At 48.3% G+C, this 23,336-nt stretch overlaps 2 protein-coding genes across 12 annotated transcripts in view; one reads left to right on the top strand and one right to left on the bottom strand.

Annotated features, from left to right (window-relative positions):
- RNF141 (ring finger protein 141) overlaps nt 1–23,336 on the top strand; it is a 69,710-nt gene that overhangs the window by 44,071 nt on the left and 2,303 nt on the right. The window lies entirely within an intron of this gene.
- The window catches only part of AMPD3 (adenosine monophosphate deaminase 3), a 44,006-nt gene continuing 20,874 nt past the window's right edge, over nt 205–23,336 (bottom strand). For all 11 annotated transcript variants that reach the window (XM_017646083.3, XM_017646084.3, XM_017646085.3 and 8 more), the window contains 12 exons: nt 22,278–22,440; nt 20,194–20,413; nt 18,208–18,337; nt 13,929–14,123; nt 12,554–12,685; nt 11,842–12,005; nt 10,951–11,077; nt 7,273–7,436; nt 6,049–6,169; nt 4,730–4,903; nt 3,144–3,254; nt 205–2,085 (listed from right to left, as the gene is read on the bottom strand). In XM_017646083.3, coding sequence (XP_017501572.3) covers nt 1,909–2,085; nt 3,144–3,254; nt 4,730–4,903; nt 6,049–6,169; nt 7,273–7,436; nt 10,951–11,077; nt 11,842–12,005; nt 12,554–12,685; nt 13,929–14,123; nt 18,208–18,337; nt 20,194–20,413; nt 22,278–22,440 — 1,878 coding nt within the window. In that variant the 3' untranslated portion in view covers nt 205–1,908. The remainder of the gene's footprint in view (nt 2,086–3,143; nt 3,255–4,729; nt 4,904–6,048; nt 6,170–7,272; nt 7,437–10,950; nt 11,078–11,841; nt 12,006–12,553; nt 12,686–13,928; nt 14,124–18,207; nt 18,338–20,193; nt 20,414–22,277; nt 22,441–23,336) is intronic.

The following is a 23,336-nucleotide window of genomic DNA, read 5'->3' as shown; positions in this document are numbered from 1 at the left end:
AGAAAAAGATAGCAAAGGTTTACCTTCTGAGTTTAGCTTCAGTTTGAAAATTTTGAATTTCCCTAGTGAATGTTATTCATATCAAGACTTACTAAAAGATAAAATAGTGGTTATTATTGGTAGCTTTTCATCATGCCCAAACTTGACTAAGTGAAAGATTTGCTTTAAATAGTATTAACTTGAAATAGTTTTAAATTACTGAGCCACAGTCCAAAGAGACTTTATTTAATAATTAAAAACAAATACGTGATAGAGATAAAATGACAATGAAAAACTGTACAATACTTGGCCTTGTTAGGGCAAATATATACAAATGGGGGCTTTTCAAAGAGAATGAATGCCTAAGGTAAATGCTGGGTTATCATTCCTTTTCATGATTAGCTGTAAGATAGCATATATCTTTGCCTACTAGTAAAAAGATTACATTTATTGTCCCATATGCTAAGGTAACCAGTGGAGGAACAAGCATTGTAAAGTCATAGGACAAGACTATCTAAAGTCAAATAAGCATTTTCACAGGCAAAAACTGAGTTCTCTTAACTCTGTGATTTAGATTCAAAAGGACTTCTGTAGTCTGCATTTGCCCACATAGAGTAGCTTGTTGAGTACTAGGAGCATATATCCTTAAAAAGTTGCCAGAAGATAAATTCATTCAGTTATTCAATATATATTTATTGAGCACCTACTATGTACCAGGCACTAGTAACACAGATGGAGAGTACACTGGTAAAGCTTAAATTCAGCCTGGTCTTAAAAAATGCTGTCTACCTGGCCCTTGGGACTAATTATATCTTCTGAAGTCTGTGTGTTAGGTAAGGGAGAAATTTTACCTTAAAAAAATAAGTGTACCAGGTTACAGTGATTTTTAAAAATCTAACATTTATGAGGTCTAATGGACTAGTAGGGAGAGGATGAGATCAAGAGTAGGGAAACCTAGTTCTAGTCCTATTTACTACTTTTTAGCTGTGTGATCTTAAGCAAATTTCACTTCTCTGGCCTAACGCTTGAAAAGTAAAATGATAATTGGGCTACAGTCTTGTAATCTAGAATATTAGAGCCAAAAGGTACAGAGATCATCTAGTCCTGTGCTTTCCAAAGTCTTTAGTTCAAATGAGAATATTTAGAAGTCCCAGTGTAAAACTGATGAAGCAGAGTTGCTTTGAAGAAGCAAAGGCAGCACCCAGATCCTCACTCCCCATTGCTCTCCCTAACCCTGAAGTGGTCTGCGAGGGGGATTCATAGAACACAGACTGAAAACCACTCATCTAGTCCAAACCCTCACTTTTCAGATGAGGAAACCAAGACACAGAATAGAAGTGACTGTTTCAGTGTGCACAACTGGCTTCCTAAATAGAAAGGAAGGAGGAGGACTAAATAAAACAGTTTTAAAAAGTCATTAAAAATGCAACTTGTCACAAAGGGAAGTCTTCTATTTTAATTCTCTCAAAATAGCTCCTTTATGAAAGGGAGCTTTGAAATTGAATTTGTTTAAGGCAGCCAGCCAGCCAGAGGCTGAAATAAACAACTACCAACTAGCCTGCAGGGCCAATATAAGTCTATGGCAGAAAACCCACGCAGACCTCATGTCAGTGGGCTTTGGACCTTGCAAGATCCAACAATGCAAGCACTAGCAGTTTCAAGAGAAATATTTGGAAAATTAGGAATGAGTATAGACAAGTGTCCATTTCCCAGATCCCAAGGACAACTCACTGTCTTTTATTCAGAAATATTAACAGAAGTGGACATGTTAGATCTTAAAGTGAACAGTGCAACCAAAATCACTAGTTTGAAAGTTATTAGAGATATCCTCTCCATGGAAGAAAGTCCTAGTTTGATATCTTGACTACTGTTAATCACAGCAGACTTGAAATTAAACTAGAAAGTTAAAATGCATGTCCAAGGTTGGACCTATTTGATCAGGGCTGTGATCTCCTCCGATTTCATGGCATCAGACAGGAAGCTCAGCTCATTGCATAAGGTCTCATACCGGAACATCATCCGGATCTGAGCTACATTTGTCTTTCGAATATCATTTCCTTCAGGTCCTTCTTTATAATAATTTTGTCCCAGAAATTTTTGCTTTTCCTGTGGACCAAGAGAAATAAAACAATATATCTTAGGTTCACTTTCTCTAACCAGATGGAAACTTTGACATTAATGGCACCAAACTAGTCCCCCTGAAGCAGATCCTCCATCAGGACATCTTACAAGTTTCCCCACAGTGCTCTTATAAAATTCCTCCTGGCCTCTGTGTTCTCAAGCACGTTACCCTGACAACCACATTCACTCCCTTCACTTCTCACATGCTTTCCTGGATGAGAAGGGAGAGATAAGAACTGCAAGAGCTGCTAGCGATGGAGAGGACAATACAAAGGTGTGAGGCTCTTAGAGGCCCCTTCTGAGAGTTGACAAGGGCAGACAGGGAACAAAGCTGGCATAAATTCAGTCTTAAGCCTTTAACTCTTCTCTGCATCAGCATCCAACAAGAGCAGCACCAGTGCAGCCCTCTTCTTATACCAGTAACATCACCCAGGGAAGGTACCCAGGGACCTATGACACCATCTAGAGCAATGGTTCTCAACCCTTGCCCCATATCAGAATTACCTAGGGACCTATAAAAAAAATACTGATGCCTGGTTCCCCTCCCTGGAGTTTTCTATTCAATCTAGGTACTATTCATCTGTTGAAGAAATATTGAGTACCTGCCATGTGCCAGGGACTGTTCAAGGCCTGAGGGAACTAATGCTGAACAAAATATTCTCTGCCCTAATGGAATTTACATTCTAGAAAAAAAGACACATAACTACATATTATAATGTCAGTAGTAGTAAATGTTAAGAATAAGAACAGATTAAAGGGATGGAGAATGATGACAGGTGTATAGTTGTTGTAGAATGGTGATCAGGGAAGGCTTCTCAGAGGAGGTGACATTTGAGTAGAGCTTTGTAAAAGTGACAGCAGCCATGAAAATTCAGGACCCTCCCCAGGGTTCTCCAAAACATGAGTTTCAGTGTGACAGAGACCCTACTTGTTCTGTTCATCACTGATTCCAATGCCTAGAAAGTGCCTGGCACACAGCAGGCATTCATTGTATGTGTGTTGAAAGGGCAGGAAGGACAGCAGACAGTGTCATCACACTGTACCTGATGCGAGAGGCCACTCTGCAGCACACTGTTCCTGGCAATTTCACACAGATCACACGTGCTCAGCTTCCACACTTGAGCTGCAATTGCATATTCTTCCATAAGCGCTTCCTAGACTCCCCCAAAAGGAAATGTATTAGATGGCAAAATATCCATTCAATGCTTCACACATTTCCAAAACTAGAGACATAAGCTTTGCAGATATCATTTTTCTTTAATGTCTGGCACCTAGGTAACCAAACAAGATCCCCGCCCCCACCCCCCCCGCCTGCCAACCCCATCAGGTTTGTGTGGAAATCTCAGGTTTCCAAAGAGAGATGTCAAAGAACATTTATTCATTGAACAGCACATGTTTGAAGCCCTGTGCCAGTCATGAGAATGCCAGCCTCTGCTCTCCTATGGCAGTCTCCCTGGTCATGCACATTTTTAGTACCTTTAGTGCTTTCCTTTTTATTTAAGACACCATTTTCTTAAGATTCTGAAAAAATAAAAATCTAAGGTATCAAGAGCAGAGATGGAACATTAAATATGAATGAGAAATGATCAAGTCTATGTAGTGAGATAGTGTAATCCCAAAAGGATTTGGGTTTGAGCTATGTTTTTGTTTTAGCTTTTGGAATATGAAATGTCTGGCATTAATCACAGCCCTTCTATTACCTCTTCACCATCCCATTGCCTTAAGAGCAGCAGTTCTCAAAATGTGGTCCAAGGCCTTTTGAAAGGTTATCCCTTTTCCAACTATGTATCTCTGTGAGGCAAGATTTCTTGATATACTTTGGTAAAAACATTGTATCACAACAGATTGACTGCAGAAGCAGATAGGAGAATCCAGCAGTCTTCTATTATACCAAACATTAAAAGAGATTTGCAAAAATGTAAAACATCATTTTTTTTGTTTGGAGAAATATGTTTCTTTTTTTCATAAAATTTTCTATGTAAACATTTAATAGGTTTATTATTTTTTATGAGTTAATATTTTTCAATTTGTCATTAGTTTTTAAAACAAATATCATTTGATATAACTCACCTAATACAGCTCTCTGAGGGTCTCAATTCTTAAGAATATAAAGGAATCCTGAGACCAAAAACTTGGAGAACCTCCTAGAAGACACTTCTATGTTTACTAATCAAGCACTCCTATTTTTATTAATCCATGACTGGTCTTACCAATATCATCAAAATGTACTAGGTACAATAATGGCTGGTCCTATTTTTTTTACACATGAAGAGGAATAAAATATAGGAGGTCAAGTAACTTGACGAACATCACAGAGTTTGTACAAGAAAGAGAAAATAGAGACGGCAAAAAATAAATGAAAATGTGCCTTCTAAGATTCAAGAAGCCCAAAGAGAGGGTCTTTTGGAAGGAACACATCCTTACCAGGGGCTTACCTCTTGTCTCCACTGGGCCACCAATCTCACCCCAAGAGTAGAACTGAGCGCCCCCTGTGTCTTGAGGCACAGCTCATGACAGGAAGAGCAGCTACAAGGCCCCAGACTGACCCCAACCTACTCTACTTACTCAGTTCATATGCCTGTAATGGGAGGCCAGCCCAGGTGCCCACTGGGGCCCCTAAAGTCCTCACCTTCGTGTAGTGGAATTGCATGGGGTCATCAGTGGAGAGAGAAACATGCAGTCCCTTGTGCAGGAATTCCCTCAGAGGGTTTTTAGAATATTCGAGAAACAGACTGTTGTTGCTGAGAGGAGACATGGCGATGGGGATCTGAGCAAGATAGTAGAGGTACTGCAACACTGGACTCTGCAAAAGAACCAGCATGCTCAGGGGACTAGTGCCAGGGAAGGGAGGGGAGAAACATTCTCCAGTGGAGGCCAGGGGTCTGTGCAGCTCCCTAGTCAAGCTGAGCCCCGCCCCAAACCAGGAGACTCGGACCCACTCTCCTTTCCCGACCTCTGTGCACTCATTCCTACAGCACATGCCGTGCCTCCATGACAGTGTCCTGCCACCCACTGTTGGAAGTGCTCCCTCCTGGTTCCAAACTGAGGCACAGCTCAGGGCAGGAAGGGCAGCCGCAAGGCCACAGGTTGACCCCAGCTGACTGATTCAGCTCATCTCCCCCAGGCACTGACCCTGGGTCAGTCCAGGAGGTGCCCCCTTTTTCTCATTTTGTTGCTTTGACTGAAAACATTCAAGGTTGAGACTGTAAACACTCCATCTCCTCAGAGATGGGAAGGGGAAGAGCTGACCAGGCTAGAGAGCTTTTCTGATGTAGCACCTGCCCCACACAGAAATGTTACTTGACATTGGCCCTCTGCAGGACCAAGGCAGGAACAGAGTTCAAGCAAACATTGTTCCTATGGAAGCGATCCAAAATACGGAGCAGATGGGATGCGCAGAGTTCAAGGTTGCCTTATTTATACAAGTGAAAAGTTGGATGGACTCTGTCCAACAACCAGAGCCTACAGACCAACCAATTATAGGCCAGCCAGGTGATGGGCCATCCTTCCAACAGCCTTCAGAAGGAGGAGCATAGGTACTACGCTACAGCACAAAGAAATGCTTATTATACCAAGTTAAGGGACAAAGCCAGAACCAAAAATCTGTGTTCCTCATGATAATAAGCACATTAGAAATATGTTCTGGTAAGAAAGATGAGAACTATAAATACTAAAAAGCTAATAATGGCTACTTCTATTGAAGTAATAGCAATAAGGGTTTTTATTCTCAATTTTTTTGAAAATCTAAATTGTGATGGGTTTGATTATATTACTTTCATAATTAAACATGAGATGAAGATGAGCTCAGAAAAAGGCCCTGGCCTTTTAGCAGCAGTAGCCAGAGCCTCCCAGGGGGCAGACAAGAGCCCAGATGATTCCACTCCTCCCCAGGGGAGCCTAGGGTAGGCCCATCACTGCAAGGCAGGCTTCTGTGAGTGGCCTGCTTACCTTCTTAAGAAGCAGCCCGTGGGAAATGTTGTCAGCAGTTAGGAAAGCAGAAACCAGGTGGGTGATGGAGCCAGCCTCCCCACAGTGCGGCCGGAACACGAAAGTGCTCAGGCCTCGTTCCCTGTAGGAGAAGTGAGTCTCTTGGTCAGCAAGGACACCTGGTCCACCCCACCTAGGTCCCCACCAGCCCAGGGTCTCCACCTCAGGGTCTCCTCCAGGAGAGATGGTCACCCATGGCAGGGTCAGCACAGCTGACACAGGGTGCCCTGCAAATTACTCATCCCAAAATAGAGGCCCAGGCTGAGAACTTCTCAGAACCAAGAGACACCACCTCCAGGGAACAGAGAGAGGGCCTAGTGATAAAAAGAGACTTGCCCTGTCCTTTGCCCACTCCTTTCCTTCCCCTCTTCACCAGGCCTTGTAGCCCAGGTTAACAGACCTTCAGAGCAGGAAAGGCAGTGAGAAACATCATGTCCAACTGCTTTATTATAAACATGGGCAAACCCAGTGGGTGGAGTCAGACGTTAGAAGCACTGAGCAGGTCAATGGCAGAGATAAAGCTAGAGCCTCCACCTCCAAAAGCTCAGTCCCAGACCATCCCACCCCAACACCAGGCCATCATTCAATCAGGACCCATAGATACCTACATTCCCACAAGCTAGCACTGGCCTGGCTGAGCTAGTGCAGCACACGGCCCAGCAGAGGCATGTGGGATGCTCACCTTGCAGGAAGAGGAATAAATGGCTCCATGTCCTGCTGCCCTGGGCATCTGCCTCTGCCATGTGTGCCTGGTGTGTGTGTGTGTGTGTGTGTGTGTGCATGTGTGCATACACATGCATTGGGTGGGAGCCTGTGCATGCACAACCATTGGATATAAGTTCCATGACAGCATAGATGTAGTCTGTTTTATTCCCTACTATATGTCTAGTGCCTAGGACAGTGCCTGTCACAGAGCAGGTGCAGTAATTTGTTGCATGAATAAAAGCATGTGTGAATACTGTTGGTGTGGTGTTATGCAGACATGTATGGGCTGGCATGTCCTATGTCTGTATAGACAGGTAGACTTGTAGGTGTCAGTGGGTGGTGTATGAACCCAGCGCACAGGCACAGCATGTAACTGCACTGTAGCATGATCGTGTGTGTTGCATGGGCGTGGATGCATGTGTACACGCTGGGGCATATCCCTGGATTTGTGGGACATGTTCAGGGGCTGAACTCACCCACCTGCGCAGGTTGTTGAGCACCATGATGTTGGCGTACATGTAGTATAGGTAGTAGCTGTAGGGTGGGTTCTGCTCACTGGTCCAGATGTCTGGGCTGGGGCTCTTTTCCGAGAACATGTGGCTGCTGTGCTTGGATTCATCATCCACACTGTCGAACCCTGTCACCTGGGCAGGAGGAGGGATCCTGCATCAAGCCAAGGCAGATGAGTTGCCAAAGGCTTTGGAATCCAGGCCCCTCATGTTCACACCTCAGCTGGGGATCCTGTGGCCACATTCCTCCCAGGGATGGGGAGTGGACACAATGCCACAGTCTGTCCCTCTAGGCCTTCCAAAGGCACCCAGAAGACCAGACTGAAGAGCACCAACCCGTGTGTGTTAGTGGCGACAGTGAGGGGAAACTCTCAGGCCAGACCAGGTGAACAGTGTACTCACTGCCCATCCCTGTGCTGTGCCAAGGAGGAAGCTAGCTCTGCAGGGTAGCCCACAGCCACCACCATCAGCAGCAGTTACAACAGTTATGAGGGGGAAGGGACAGGCATTTTCCATGCACCTACTATATGTCAGGCCCTGCTTGAAGCACTTAGCACATGTCAGCTAATTAATACTGAGAGCAGCCCTGTGAAGGCTTGACTATGACAAACCAGGGCCAAAGTGATTAGGAGCTTGTCCATATGAGAACCAGGCTCTGAGCCTAAATAAGCTCAGGCTAGACTCTCTGGGGCTGCAGGTAGAGGATGCCCTAGGGCACGTTCCAGGTATGGCCACGAGAAACCAGCCTGGATGTCTCACAAACCAGTCAAGGTGTGTCCAGTCCAGGAGAGCCCCTCAGAAGGGTAAACCATGATTCTTGAGAGGGAGGTGGCTCTGCTCTTCTACTCCTCTCTGGAAACCGCTCTCTGGGGCAGAGATGCTCAGGAGATGCTCAGACTTCCACTGCGGTTACACCTCAGCTGGGAACCAAACTTTGCCCCTGGAAGCCCCGGTCTATTCGCAGGCTCCCTAGTCACCTGGTTCACAGGTCAGGCCCTGACCAAGAATATACACAGCCCCGTAGCCAGTGTGGAGGGGCAGCTTTGCTAACACCTCTCCCTCCTTTTACACAGCCACAGTAGAACTTTGGGGGAGGGTCTCTGAAAGACTGGCTACCTAACACCACAGATACCCAAACTGGGGGGCTCCCAGCCCAGGCCCGGGCCACTGATGGTCTTCCAGCCTCTCCATTCCTATACGGGCAGTAAGGGCCCAGAGTAACAAGAACCACAGGGTCTTGACAGAATCTTTCCTGTCACAGAGCCATATGTATCAAAGGAAATAATGGAACCCTCCTATACCATTGGTGGGAATGTAATTTGGTACAGTTGTTGTGGAAAGCAGTATGGAGGTTCCTCAAAAAACTAAAAATAGAAATACCATTTGACCCAGGCTCCAAAGAAAACAAGATCCCAGATTCAAAAAGACATATGCACCCCTATGTTTACTGCAGCACTATTTACAATAGCCAAGATATGGAAGTAACCTAAGTGTCCATCAGTAGATGAATGGATAAAGAAGAGGTGGTACATATACACAATGGAATATTATTCAGCCATAAAAAGAAAATAAATCCTCCCATTTGCAACAACGTGGATGGATCTAGAGGGTATTATGCTCAGTGAAATAAGCCAGGCATAGAGAGACAAATACCATATGAATTCACTCATTTGTAGAGTATAAAAACAAAGCAAAACAGAAGGAACAAAACAGCAGCAGCCTCTCAGACACGGAGAAGGGACTAGTGGTTACCAAGGAGGAAGAGTTGATGAGGGTAGTGGGGGAGGGGGAAGGGACTAAAGAGACACAATCACAGTATAGGTTGGTCACAGGAATGATACAGCACAGAGAATACAATTAATAATTCTGTAACATCTTACTATGTTGATAGATACTGACCACACTGGGGCAGGGGGTGAGGATTTAATAATATGGGTAACTGTTGAACCACTGTGTTGTATATTTGAAACCAGCATAAGATTGTATATCAATGATACTTTTATTTAAAAAAAAAAAAAAGGAAATAACACTACAGCTCTCAACATGGCCCAGATGGGCCTGGGAGGCTGGCATAGGGCCTTGAGCTCTGCTCTGCCCTCACTAACCCCGTGCTTCACCTGAATTCTCCAGGGCCTGGCAGAGAGTAATGTCAGCCTCTCTCTTGAGCTCTGTGTCCAACCTAGACAGGGTCTTACACTGGACCTCCTGTGGAACTCAAACACAAAATGTGACCCAACCCCAGCTTCTCCTCTCCAAGCCTGGCCTTCCCACTATTGGCAGTGACCTCTGAACACACCATCCACTCCCCCACAAAGGCAGGCACTGGGGAGGCACCCTAGACTCTTCCCTCTTGCTCACCTTAGGCTTTGCCCAGACCCCATCAATTCTACACACATTCCTACCATCCTGCCCAGAGTCCCCGGCCTGCCTTCTGTACAAACCTCACTTGTCTTACTCAGAAGGCAGCGTAGCTTGGGGATAATGACACGTGCTTGGATCCAAACACTTTTTATGCATCCCAGTTCTGCTACTTTTTATCTTTGTGACCTCTCAGTTGTAATTTCCTCATGTGTAAATTGGAGCTAGTAGCTTCACAGGGCTGTTGTGAGAATTAAATGAGATAATCCATGGAGAGCACCTAACATACTGCCTAACACACAGCAAGCACATAAGAATTCTGCTTATTATTAACACCAAAAGAAATGATGTCAAGAAGGTAATCGTGAAGCTGAAGCAAGATCATGTCATGGCATGGATAACTGGCGCAGGCAGCAAAGAATAAATGTGACCTGTTATTGGGGGCTAAAGCCCTCACTGACAGTCTCCGTTGCTGGAGTGAACCCCTGACTCTCATCTCGCCTCCTTCCCCCACCTCCAGCTACCTCCCATTCCAGGCTCTTCTCCACACAACAGTCAGAATGGTGTTTGTCTGAAACATAAATTCAGTGATGTTCCTCAGCCTGTTCAAAACACTTTCCTGGCAATCTTCTGCATGTGCGCAGACTCAATCATCCCTCTTCCATGACTTCAGCATTCTGGAATCTTCCCTGCCTCCTTTCCTATCAGAAATCATCCTCATAACCTCCACCAGCTACTGAACTTGTGTCTCACTGTCTGCAGCCACCTCTATTCTGGGCTCCCAGAGGGAGGGTCTAACTCCTGTCCCCTCATACCCTTTCTGGTTAAGTCTCTCCTCAATCCCTTCTTCCCCTCTTCCATAACTAAACAAATATATATGTTTTGTGGGGCTTGTGTCCTTAACCAAACTAGGCAAAAGGACCATAGTTGCTAGGTAAATGCCGGAGTGCAGAAAGGCCTGCATTTCTGAGACCTGGGGCTGCTGCCAGTTGCTGCTGGGGGCAGGATCCAGACTTTCCAGCCCCACCTGGCCAGGAACGAACTCCTCAGTCTTTTCCCTCCACTGCCTTCCCAGCAGACCAACCACACCCCAGAGCTGCCCCTCAGGAAAAGGGGACTCCCCATCCCTGGAGCTAGCCTGTTATTTCAGAAATTCAGCTTCTTGGAGCTGGCAACCCCTTGCATGGGACACACAGGGACAGGATCTGAGAAATGAAGTCTGACCCATCCTACTAGGAATCCTCTCCCCTCTACCACTGCACACATCATCTGGGGTACCACCCACACTTACATATTTGAGGAAGAGGTGAAGCTCGAGGTGATCTTGGGGATTGATTGTGGCCTCAAAAAGGGGCAGGAAGATGTTCTCCAGCATCTTCCCAAAGTTTGGCAGCAGCTTCTTTGACTTAAATATGTCACTGGGGGAAGCAAAGAGTCTCTAAATAAGGTCAGCCAAACAGCCTTCTTGGGCTGTCAGAGAATGGCCCCAGTCCCTTCTTCAAGCAGCCTATGTCCCCATTTAAATACCCAGAGTAGAGTCAAAGGCATGGCTTGAAATAAGTCCTTCCTCCTCTCCACCTCCCAGCAAGTTCTGCAATACCAGGCATTAGTTTGCAAACTCAACACCTACGTATGCCCATCAGGAGCTTTCGATGCTAGAGATCATGCTGGGAGTAGGGTGTTGGGATTCAGACTAACCAAGGGTCGGAGAAATGAGTCCACAAATTTCTGTGACCCAAACTCTCTACCACTCAGCTCAACTTCAGTAAACCACACATCCGACCCCATCCCAAGGCTATAAGCCCCACATTGGCCAGCCTGGGGAGGACAGTGGTGGTCTGAGTCATATCCAGGGAGAGGGCCTTCAATGCAGGCCACCACCAGGTCACTCATAGCCCAGGTCTCACCCAAAGGGATAATCCACCCTAAAACCCCAATGAGAAGAAGATAGGCAGTAGTTCCCACCAGGCCTTACGCATATATGTTCTTCAAAGAACAAGAGTGTAAGTGTCACAAGGACACCTTTGCTGACCATCCTTCCCCATGGAAAAATCCCTAGGGAGGAGGAGCCTAAGCTGGCATGGGAACAGTCCCACCCCTCAACAGTGCAGAGTCAGTAGCCCACACAAGACAGGTTGGTGTCCCCAGAGGGCACAAACAGACAGCAGGCCACCCCACTTACTAGATCCGGGGCACCTGGATGATCCAGCGCATGTTCGGTGAGTAAACCTTGTGCTGGATGAACCAGCGGGCCAGGTTGGGCCACTCGTCAGGACTGCGGCCATAGATGGAGAGCCGAGGCTCTGAGTACTGGTACTTGCTCTCCTCCAGCTCCTTGGCCACCTCCTGGCACCAAGAAGAGTTCGGGTCAGCCCACAAGCACCCCAGCTGCTGGACTCCACAGCTCCCTCAGCCACCTGCTCCCCAGCTGGGAAGGCCTGCTGTCCATCGCCTGGCCGCCCTGTAGGCACTCACTGCACCTCAGCCTAGGCTCCTTCCTAGGGAAAGGCCTGGGGACTGCACAGGCACATGAATAAGCAGGCCAGACAGCAGAAGTGTCCCCAAATGGCAGTAATCTGTACTCAGCCAAGTTCAGGCCACAGACACATGGGCAGCCAGCCTGGATGCTGTGAGCACTGTTGGGGTGGGTACCTGGTACCTTCCCCCTCTGGTTGCAGTGGGCTCAGTCAGCACCAGCCTGCCCATGCCTGGGAGCTGGCAGTCAGGGCCCTGGGACTGGGCTCCTGGCACCTGAGCCCCGTGTGAGCTGGATGGGATGTGCAGGAACTCACGGAAGGGAAGAGGACAGGAGGAACAGAAAGAAAGTCCTCACCTAGAGAGCAGGTGCTGTCAGGCACCTGAAGAGGGCTCGCAGAGGCCGAGGGCTCACTCACCTTGACCATCCGAGCAAAGTACTCTCCTCCCAGGTAGTTTTCAGTTTTTAAATACAGGTCACGTAGCTCGCTGGCCCCCACAGGGTTGTATTTAGAGTTGAACTTGTCAAAGCGATGGAATGTCTGCCGGCCCTGAAGAGAGACCGTCAGCCGATGACCACACTGTTCTACAGCCCCCTCATGCCACTACAGGCGGTCTTAGAAGTCCCGGGCCAGGACCAGGCGTCCTCAGCGGATCAGCCCTGGGTCCCCCACGAGGTCCTCTGTGAGGGAGGATCCAGGGGCCTCGTGCTCCAGGTGCCGTGGCAGGAGCACGGCTGGCTGACCAAACAGAGAGCACTGAACTACCAAGCAGTGAGGAATCAGGTGTGTCCTTTTACTGCTTAGACTTCATCAGGCATTTTCTCCACATTATCTCACTGTTTTAAGATATTTTTATTGTAGAAAAATGTATGTAACACAAAACTTACCATTTTAACAATTTTTAAGTGTACAGTTCAATGATTTTAAATACATTAATTATGTTGTACAACCACCACCACCATCCATCTCCACAATTCCTTCCCTCTTGTAAAACTGAAACTTTATGCCCATTAAACAACTCCCCATGGCTCCCTCTCCTCAGCTCCTGTCTGTCTCTGAATTTGCCTGTTCTAGGTACTTCATACAAGTGGAATCATACAGTATTTGTCCTTTTGTGTTTGATTTCTTTGACTTAGCACGTTTCCAAGTTTCATCCATGTTGTAGCAGGTATCAGTACTTACTTTATTTCTTTTTAGGGCTGAATAATGTTCCACTGTATGGATCTACCACATTTTGTTTTCCTTTCATCTTTTGATGGACACTTGGGTTGTTTCCACTTTTTGGCTATGGTTAATAATGCTGCTATGAATATTGGTGTACAAGTATCTGTCTGAATTCTTGCTTTCATTTCTTTTGAGTATATACCTTGGAGTGGAATTCCTAGATCATATAGTAACTCTGTGTTTAACTTTTTGAGGAAACTCCATGTTTTCTATAGCACCTGCATCATCATTTAGCATTTTAATAACTTTGTGATGTCAATAAGGCACATAGCATTCACCATTTTATAAGCAAAGGGAAAAATGCTTAAGGGAGTTGCTTAAGGGCACACAGAAGTGGAATTAGAACTGGAACCTGTCTGATGCCAAGTCACACATTCTTCCCCTGTCCCTTGGCTGCTCCTAGCCCTATTATTCTCTGAAGCCAAATTACCTTTCACAGTTTCCATGGCTAGAAGAGAAAAAGCTGCTTACACAGCCAGCCTCTCCCCAAGTACAATCATGGCTGCTTTCCAGGGGGCTGAGTCCCCAACCAGGACTGCATGAGGCACCAGAGCAGAGGCTCACTCACCGCATGGACGTCCAGGGAATCCACAGTGAGGTCATATGGATCCATGTGCAGGCTGTCGAACACCTGCCGCAGGGTGATCTTCTGGCCACGCTTCTCGGCCACAGTCCTGTCAGGTTCTGTCTGGTATGTGTGCTTGATGAAGCGCAGCAAGTGCTTCTGGTTCATGCAGGCAGCTGCGTGGATGTGCGTGTCTACCTGCAACACAGTGCCCACCAGCCCATGAGCCCTGGGCCACCTCCCCTGGCAGCAAGAGTCAGAGCACCCAACCCTCAGCATGGAGCATGGAGCCACAGCACTTTGTGGGCTGTGGAGGCAGCCCCCACCAATGCCTGGGTGCCATTTCTCTTGTAGACTTTGGAACAGTCTTCCTCCCTCTAGCCTTGCTGTCCAGTCCACCTCCTTACAACATCAAGATAATCATCGATGGTATGCAAGTCTACAAGATAAAGCCCAGCTCCTTAGCTTGGAATTCAAGATTTAGCTTCAGACTTCAACTCTCACCTTGCCACTGCCTGGCTTTATGCTTCAGCCACGATACATCATTTCGTCACAGGTGGCTGAGGCACTGCTATTCCACACTGAGTCACTGTGCCCATGAGTTTCACCAGCCTAGCATGCCTGCCTTCCTCCTCACCAGTCTCATCCACCTGGAAATTTACCATGACGTCCTCCACTGGGAAGCCAGTCCTGATCCTCCAAGCACAACTGATCATTTTCCCTTGTACAACCTGGAAACCTAGCACAGATACTTCCATTACTTGTATACTCCTCCTGATCCACTCTATTGGGAATTCAGTCCTCAAGGATAGGGATCACGTCTGATGCATCTAAGTCTCCAGCACCTATCCCAGAGCCTGATATAATGTATTTGTTGAATCAATGGGTGGATGAATGAACAAATGAATGGGTGTGGTAGGTGATAATAGTTTAGTAGTATAATCTACATCCTCATAAAACCCTGAAGGCCCATAAAATCCCATTCGTTGATGCCTCTTTTGGAACCCCCAGAGCATTTCCTTCAGATAGCAGCCCCTAAAGAAACAGAGCCTTGGCGAAGCTGAGTTCTGAACTGAAGTCAGTGGGCATCCTGAGCCTCCTTCCCTGAGCCCAAGGGGACTAAGGAAAGTCCCCAGAGAGGGTAGCAGCAGCCTCACAGGCCAGGATGCTGCCAGCTACCAGACTGCACTCTGAAGTTGCTGCGGCAGCCAGCTGGGCACTCTGCCAAGGCTGGGGTGATGAGGCATTAGGCCAGGGAATGCTGTCCACAGCTGGCCAGGTATCTCCAAGCCAGACCAAACTAGATATTTGACCTATTGAACCTCTGTGAGCATTATACCAGTCAGCCTATGTCATTGCCACACCATTCACTCCTCAGAGCCCTTCCTGCTACTAATCCTGCCACTCCAACCAGAAAGACATACCACTAGACATCAGAGAAATGAAACATTCAAAGCACTAAAAGCACAGAGTAAAGAATCAGCACCTCCAGGATGAGCTGGGTTTATGTGGGTTGCACAAGAGAAGGTCAGCCAGGCTTAGCCTAGCCAGACACAGCTGGGCTCAACTACCTCAGCATGACTTAGCACATTCTGGGCTTTCTGGTTGTGTCCTCCAGCATACCAGTGACACACCACAGGGGGTTCAGCCTGTCCTTACCCCCATGAATCACGAGATGAGGGAAGAAAACAACTGGACAATTCAGAAAGCATGCAATCCAAACTTGAGAATCTCCAAGGTGATTATTTTAGGAACAAATAAGAGCCTGTCATTGGATATCAGTGTTTTCAATTCACCAGAAGATCCAAATGCATGCCTTGATTTCACCAAAGATCCAGGTCTAAACAAACTGTAGAGATTCTAAATAGGGTTGGCCAGTACCTGGCCCCTAAGCCAACACTGCCCATTGCTACACACATGGCAGACATCAATAATCGATTACAGCACTCCTTTCACGCAGCTTTGGGAATAGCCTCAGGTAGCCACTCTCAGATTGGTCAGGTTTGGCACAGAAGATGAAACCTATTTTCTACCCCTGGTATGACTCTTAAATCTAAGTGGATAAGGATCCTACCCAACTCCAGAGCAGCAAACACACTCAGCCCCTTGTTCTTAGCTTTGAACAGAAAACAACTGTCTCAGTTACACAGTCTGGCTTGTTGGGCCTCATGGTATCATAACCCATGACCTGCTGTGATGTTTCAGTTACTTTCACAAATACCACCCACACAGACCCATGGCCACACGCAGCTTCTGCGTTAGAGCATGGCCCTGGCCTGCCTTCACAACGCTGACAGCTACTATGGAAATATGGAGGCTACCCTTCCAGCCCATTCTACATTTCAGAAAGCCATCTCTCCTCCCAAAGTAGAAACTTGTAGGGCAAGATAAAGCAGCCAACACCCAGGAGGCAGGGAGGGGCAAGCACAGGCCTGACTTGGAACACACCTAGGCCTGTGTTTATGGACTGCTGTGGTGCCAGAGAACAGGTGTCAAGGCCATCTCTGACTGACAGGGGACCCCAAGGATCGGCTCTGGTATGTAATCACAGGCCTTCAGCAGGACTGTCTCCCACACTAGGAAGCAGAGAGCAGCTGTTTTGCCCAGGAACATCCACTGGGCCCTACCTCAGAAGCAAACAGTTCTGGAGTCATTGCCACCAGTGAGGACACGTTGGTCCCAGGCAGCAAGAAGCAGTCAGGCATAGAGTATTTCCGTATGCAGAGGGCAGGCCTGCACTGGGCTGGGCAGGGAGTTTCCTTGGACACCCATCAGGGCATGTGGGGGACATTCGGGCAGGGCGGAGACCTGCTGGCACAGTGACTCAGGCATCCACCTGTCTGAGCACCTGCTGTGCACAAAGAAGGAACAAATGGTGCTTTAAGGGGAAAATGCCAAGTAGGTGGTGTCAACACATGCCCTTTTGCTTCTGCCTGGAAACCCCCAGATACTTCCATAGCCTCAGCCCATGGGCTGAAACCAAATTCTCATTCTTAACGCTCATGACCCCATCTGAGTAGAAGTCCCTGCTGGACTTAACAGAGGGGACCTTAGGTCCCCCCTAGAGGAGGCCTTCAGTGTAGCAGTGATCAGTGTTCCCAGTCAGGAGGGCAGAAGGCCCAAACTGGGCTTCCCAGAGGGGCTACACCCTTCCCTGGCCTGCCTATCCTCCCTTATCAAAGGGACCCCAGGTAGGGGCAGTCCTCAAGAGGTCACATCTGGGAGAGGGGACCCTAGGGAGATGATAACCCCACTGTGACTCACCTGAAGTTTGGCCCACTTTCTACCCTTGCCCAAGTGCTCCTCTCCCAGAGCACCAACATAACCGGGCCTGCCTCCCTGCTTCCTCTGAGAAACCCATGGGCCCCCGTATGATTCAGAATCTCACTCGCCACACAACCACCACCACCCTCTCCCCCAACACCTGAGCCCCTGCCCCACTGCACTGCTCGCATTATGTCAGCACAGCAGCAGCATCTCTCTCCTCTCTCACCCCACCCCCCTCCGAGTGTTTCCCATGCTGGTCCCTCTGCCTGGAATGCCCTCACTTCCACTCCTTACCTCACCCTCCGCCTGGCTAACTCTGACCCATTCTTTAAGTCAGCTCAGTTCTGGCCTCTTCCTGAAAGCCACCCTTGTCACTTCACTTACCACACTAATAGCAATAGGCTGGGAACTTCTTGTGGACAGGGAGTGACTTGTTCACAATCAAATGCCCCATGTTTAGCACAGATATTAGTTAAATGGAAGAAAATGGAAAAGCTGGAGGTCACAATCATTTAATATACACACCTGCTCCAGCAGCAGCCCCTGCAGGCTGCAGGTACTGAGCCCAGGCCAAAGCTGCTCACCCCTCAGGGAGGGACCGAGACAGGAGCACTTGGGATGCTTCTCTTCAACACTCCTGATCCAAAAGGAAGCAAACCACAAACTCCCAATCCAAAGAGATCTTAATAGCTTTTTCTCTCCACAGTGAATTTAATACATCCTCCGCTTTAAAAATAGCCTGGCCTCAACTCTTACAGCCAATTAGCAGACCATGCCCTATTTGCCAAAGAGGAAGGCACATTACAACAGATACACATGAATGGACAAAGGCTTCCACTTAGAGTCAAACCAAGCAGCATCTGAGGCACAACCAGTCTTCTTTCTGCACGAACACATCACACTCCTCTGGCAAAGGAAGGCCACACAGGACTAGCCCCAGACTGGCTCAGGGCATCCCAGTGGGTTGGAAGGGGGCAGAGAAGGGGTGGCTCTGCACGCTGGTCCACTAACGCACCTTTCTCACATTATAGAAGTCTCGGTGGGGGTTACTCTTCAACTCTGTGAACTCGGACATTTCATTTAACATCTCGTGAAGGCTGAACTTGGATTCCAGAAAGTTCAGTCGCCGGTGACAATATGTTTTTCTGCAGGTTGGGAAGGGGAAGAAACCACAGTTGAGGATAAGTTATATTAAGCTCTCAGTCTGGAGACCTCCAGTGTCTGCAGGGACTGACCCTTGGATGGAAGGTCAGCATGGAGCAGGGAGGGATGAGGAGGTCCTAGCTTTGTGTAGACCCAGCTGAACTGTAGAGCCATATCCGTGTGCTCTGTGAAATGAGCAGAGTCCATACAGGGCAGTAGAGAGCTAGCTTTGTGGCCTCATCCAGGTTCTTTGAATTCTAGCTTTATGTGGTTAGGCAGTTAATCACAAACCTCTATTTCCCATGAACAAATTCAGAAATGGCAATGCCCAATATAGAAGTAAGGGTTAAATTGGCATATGCGTGTGAAACACCTAACTGAGCATAGTGGACGCTCAACAGTCTTCCTCCTTCATTCCTTCTATCCTCCTGTCTATCCTCAGCCATCTTTAATTCCTTGAAAGGAGTTTATGACCTATCTGCCCAAAAGATAGGTCATACAGTCAAACTATAAGGCATGACCTGCCCACCTTGGCTGCAGAGAAACCACCCTCTGACACGTTGGCCCCAAGCAACAGGAAGCAGCCAGGCCCAGAGCATTCAGTAGGTGCAGGGTGAACCCCAAGACCTGAAGACCTCTCAACTCTAAAGTTTCAGGACAAGGGGATGTTTTGCCTCATGAAAAGATTAGGAATGTAGGAATGGCTATTACCAGGACAGAAATCTGCAAGGACTGATGCCCCCATCAGCCAGCAAAGGCCACTGAAGGTGGAGCACTCGCTGCTCTCAGCCAACTGCCAGCCCACACCCAGCCCAGGGCCTGGCCACACACCGCCACCCAAAGCCACATGGGACCTCCAACCACACTTTATTCCATCCTGTACCCTGTGGCCCCCAAACAAAAGCAGCTCCCTTGACATCCAAAACATCAGACTTTCATAAAGAGCAGATGCCAATCCTGGAACATCGCCATAATCTGTCTGCTGAGATGAGCCCCAGAGCAGAGTATGAGAGAATCTTGGAGTCAGAGGGATTTCAAAGGTTATCTCACCCACTCCCTTCTCCCCGCAGGACCCCAGACAGGACAGCCACTGCTCTCACACCTCCTGGAGCAGCTAGGGTCCTCTCTCCTCCCTTCCAAGGCGTCCCCTAAAAGCTCTTCCTCACATGGTCACGGGCAGCCTCCCTAACTGCCCTTTCCCCTCCCTGGTCTTAGCTCTGCCCTTGGATCAGTAAGAACCAGGACCCATGCTGCCCATGCCTCCAGGGCCCACTCTCCATCCTTGGTGACTGGCACTGCAGCCTTCCCAGCACAACCCAAAAGGCAGGGCAAGACACATCCCTCAGCAGTGACCAGCACCCTCTCCCTCCCCCAGACTCCCAATCCTGGCTGGGCACTCACAGCACCGATTCCTGGAGGCTTGGGGGCCAGGCATGATGAACCTCCGTTGCTGATTAGTTGAAGTGCTCACCAAGAAGTGAGGGGCCATATGCAGGAAGACAAGTTCCTGCCAGTTTATCTCGCAGCAAGCATCATGGGGACTGTGGTACAAAGTGCCAGGGTCCCTGCACTTTTCCCTCCAGAAACATGGGAAACCCACAACCTGAAGCAACAGCCTTCCTTGCTCACCCCCCATCTACAGAGATGCCCTGGGCTGGGAACTCTGCAAGACTGCTGTCCTGTCTGGGGAGAGGGGTGACAGCCATTTTAAGGTACACAAGTGGCCACCAGCACACAGCAACTTTAATGCAGAAAATCCCAAAGCAAAAGGGTGAGAGACCTGTTTGGCCTTTCCCAGACCCTTCCTACAGAAGAGCACCCATGCAAAGGGAGGTATACTAGAGGAAAGCTGGCTTACGTGGGGCCATCAGTGATGAGAGCCAGGATGTGGCTCATGTCCACCGTGTAGGTCTCCAGGTCAGGGTAGGGCAGGCTGTGGGGTTCCTGGTGCTCCAGCATCTTCTTGCTATCATACACGGTGAGGATGCCCCCTTGCATGCGGATCAGGTAACCCAGGTTTGCAGGAGCATCATCTAGGCAGTAAGGGTCTTCCTGGGGCCGTGGCGGGGGCTGGAAGTCTGCAAAACAGGACTGAGTGAAGGCAAAGTGCCCTTGACCTCATGAGTGCACATGGGCTCACAAATCACATTCTTGGTGAGGCCAGTCCTGGTCATCTTATCTAAAACCTAACCACCCCCTTGTGCCCCAACATCTCACATCCCTTTTCCTGCTTTATTTTGTCTCCTTAGCACTTCCCACTATAAAACTATTGCACTTACTTATCTTGAACAGTATATGTTTGTTTTGTTCATTGCCATATCCCCATTCCCTAAAACAGTCTGTGGCACATGGTTGACACTACAATAAATTTTTAAAATTTAACGGAAATGAGCTTCAGCCTCCTGGGCACTGCAGAGACGTCAGATGTATTAAGAAGGGCAGCTGTGTCTTCTCCTAATAAGAGAACAGACAGCACCTAGGATTGCCCAGGGGGAGTAATTGTCCCTGTCTTCCTACATCTTGGTGAGTCCAGGGCAGCCAAGGGGCTGATAAGGAAGCCACCCCCCTCCCCACACGAGCACAGAATAGGGAGCTTGTCTCCAACAGAACAAGGAGTCCCACCAACAGAGCTCTGTCCCCACAGCTGCGCTTTGTGAGTAAGCCCACAGGAGGTAGAAAACGACTCTTGGCTATTTCCTAGCTATGAAACTTTGACAAAGCACTTTGCCTCTCCGATCCTGTCTGCTCATCTGAGGATAACAGCCCCTGCCTTAGGCTGTTGTGAGGGCTGCAATAGCAGGTACAGCAAAATGCTTTGTCAACAGGAACACCTGACACATAGTTTATAGGGCATGTGTCATAATGAATTTTCCAGACTCTTGGTAAGCTCTGTCTCTGGCCAGGGAACAGATCAGCTAAATATCAGTAGAACTGAGAGCTTCAACTCTGCACATCAGCCAGCCCCACACAAAGTCCAGCTGCTCAGCTGCTGGTCCAGCCAGGAGGAAACCCTGGCATCTTCTTCAAAGGAAGCCACCAAGATGGGTAGCCTACTGGGTGTCCCCCATCAGTGTTAGCAACAAACTGCCTCTACAGCAGACATGAGGTGTCACAGGGGCTAGAGCAGTACAGAGCTGTGAAATGGGTTCCCCCACCAGGAACAGCCACAAGCCAGCTCTGGAGTCCCTCAGGTGTGCTAGTGGCCTGTGAGATGCAGACAGTGCAAAGGCATTGGTGAAGCCATGCCTCCAGCTTGCCACACTTATGTCCAGGACCCTGGGTACTGTGTCTGCCCTTGCCAAAACTGGGGCAGTGAGTTCTACTTCCCTCAGGAAGACAGGGAAATGGTCCCAGGAGGGATGAGATTTATCCAGGGCCCCTGATAACAGAGGTGCAAAGTCCAGGTCTCAGAGCTCCAAGGAAGCCAGAGACAGAAGATATCTCGGCACCAACTACACCCAGGGGGCAGCCAGGACCTGGGCAATTGCACAGACCACCAAGCCTTCAGCTCATTCCCCACCACTGACTTTCAAGATTGTGGTTTCCTGTGTCTTCATTCATAGTACTTAACTCACAGCCACTACTGTTCCTAGGTCCTTCCCAGGGCAGAATCCACCAGTAACCATCCTGCCCTCTCTGATCTCCACTTCTCCAAAGTGCATAGCATAAACATAGCCTCCACTTACTGTATCCCTGGAGGACCCCCAACATGAGGGACTACCTTTTATCTCTCTTAACTTCTACAGTGTACCCAGGACAAGGCACACAGTGCACATAGAATCAGTTCTCAGGGAAGACTGCAAACATCAGTGTAGAGAAGCCAGTACCAGAACTCTGCTCTAAAATACCACCTAGGGGAAATACACCCAGCCAGTAAAAAGTCCTGACCAACTCTTGGGCCATGCTCCCCTTAGAACTCCACCTGCAGCCACAGTGCCCTACCTGGGAGATTCTCTTCCAGACATGCAGTGTCTGCCCACCGATGACCCAGGTACTGGGATGTGGTCTGCGGGAAACGGTGATAGGCAAGTCGGGCATACTTCTCCCGGATTATCAGGGCCTTGGCCAAGCCCTTGGCAGCCTGCTCATAGTCCTCCACAGTGATCTGCAGAAGCGGATGTGAAGAAAAGCATTCACAAAGCAGGCCTGAGGCCACTGTCCTTCGCAAAATGTGCTGCTAGGTTGGCCCTTGGCTGGCCCTTGGTTGGGAACTTGGGTTTCAAGAGCATTCCACCATTCCCTGTCTAATAAGAGTGCCTAAACTCTTTGTACATACACTATGGTTCATGCTGAACACCTGAGTTCCTTCTGAGAGCTGGGAGTCAAGGTTTTCATTAACCTTGGGCACTGAGTCTCCAGTGAGCTTCCATGGTATTTGATAGCCCACATATGTTGTCACAATTTGATGCTGAAGGAATTAAGTGTGCTCTGGTGACTCCATTGGAAGGGGCCCTAGGAAGCTTGCAGCGGCATCCTTGGGACCTCACTCACTATGCCTTTTCCCTGTGCTGACTCTGCTCTGCATCATTTCATGTAATAAGTCCTAGTCATGAGTATAGCTATGTGCTGAGTCCTAGGAGCCCTCCTAGCAAATCACTGAGCCCAGGGGTCTAATGTGCAACACAAGAGAAGAGTTAGGGCTGCTGGGAAGAAGACAGGTGCTCTAGCCTGCACACCCCAAGGCCAGCCATGAGCGCTGCTGATTAAACCACAGCCTACTGCTGCACTGGAGGAGAGGCAGAGCCTGGACCACACCTCTGGTGATAGGCGTGTCATCATTTTCAGTCAAGAAAATACATGGGTGGTTCAGAGGTAAAAATAAAAACTTCTGCATTGCTCAGTCTGCGGCTTTGCCAGTTCCAGCCTTCTGATTGACCCAGTAACCGTCCAACTCACCCAGTCAACAAGTGCTTACTGACAGACCCTTTCCATAAAGTTCATTTTGGTCCTCACTGCAACCCATTTTACAAATGGAGAAACCAGAGATGTAAATCATTCACC

Source organism: Manis javanica, chromosome 11 (assembly GCF_040802235.1).
Source record: "Manis javanica isolate MJ-LG chromosome 11, MJ_LKY, whole genome shotgun sequence".
Taxonomy (NCBI): domain Eukaryota; kingdom Metazoa; phylum Chordata; class Mammalia; order Pholidota; family Manidae; genus Manis; species Manis javanica.
The sequence above is the reverse complement of the archived record's forward strand: the minus strand, read 5'-3'. Positions and strand labels throughout refer to the sequence as shown.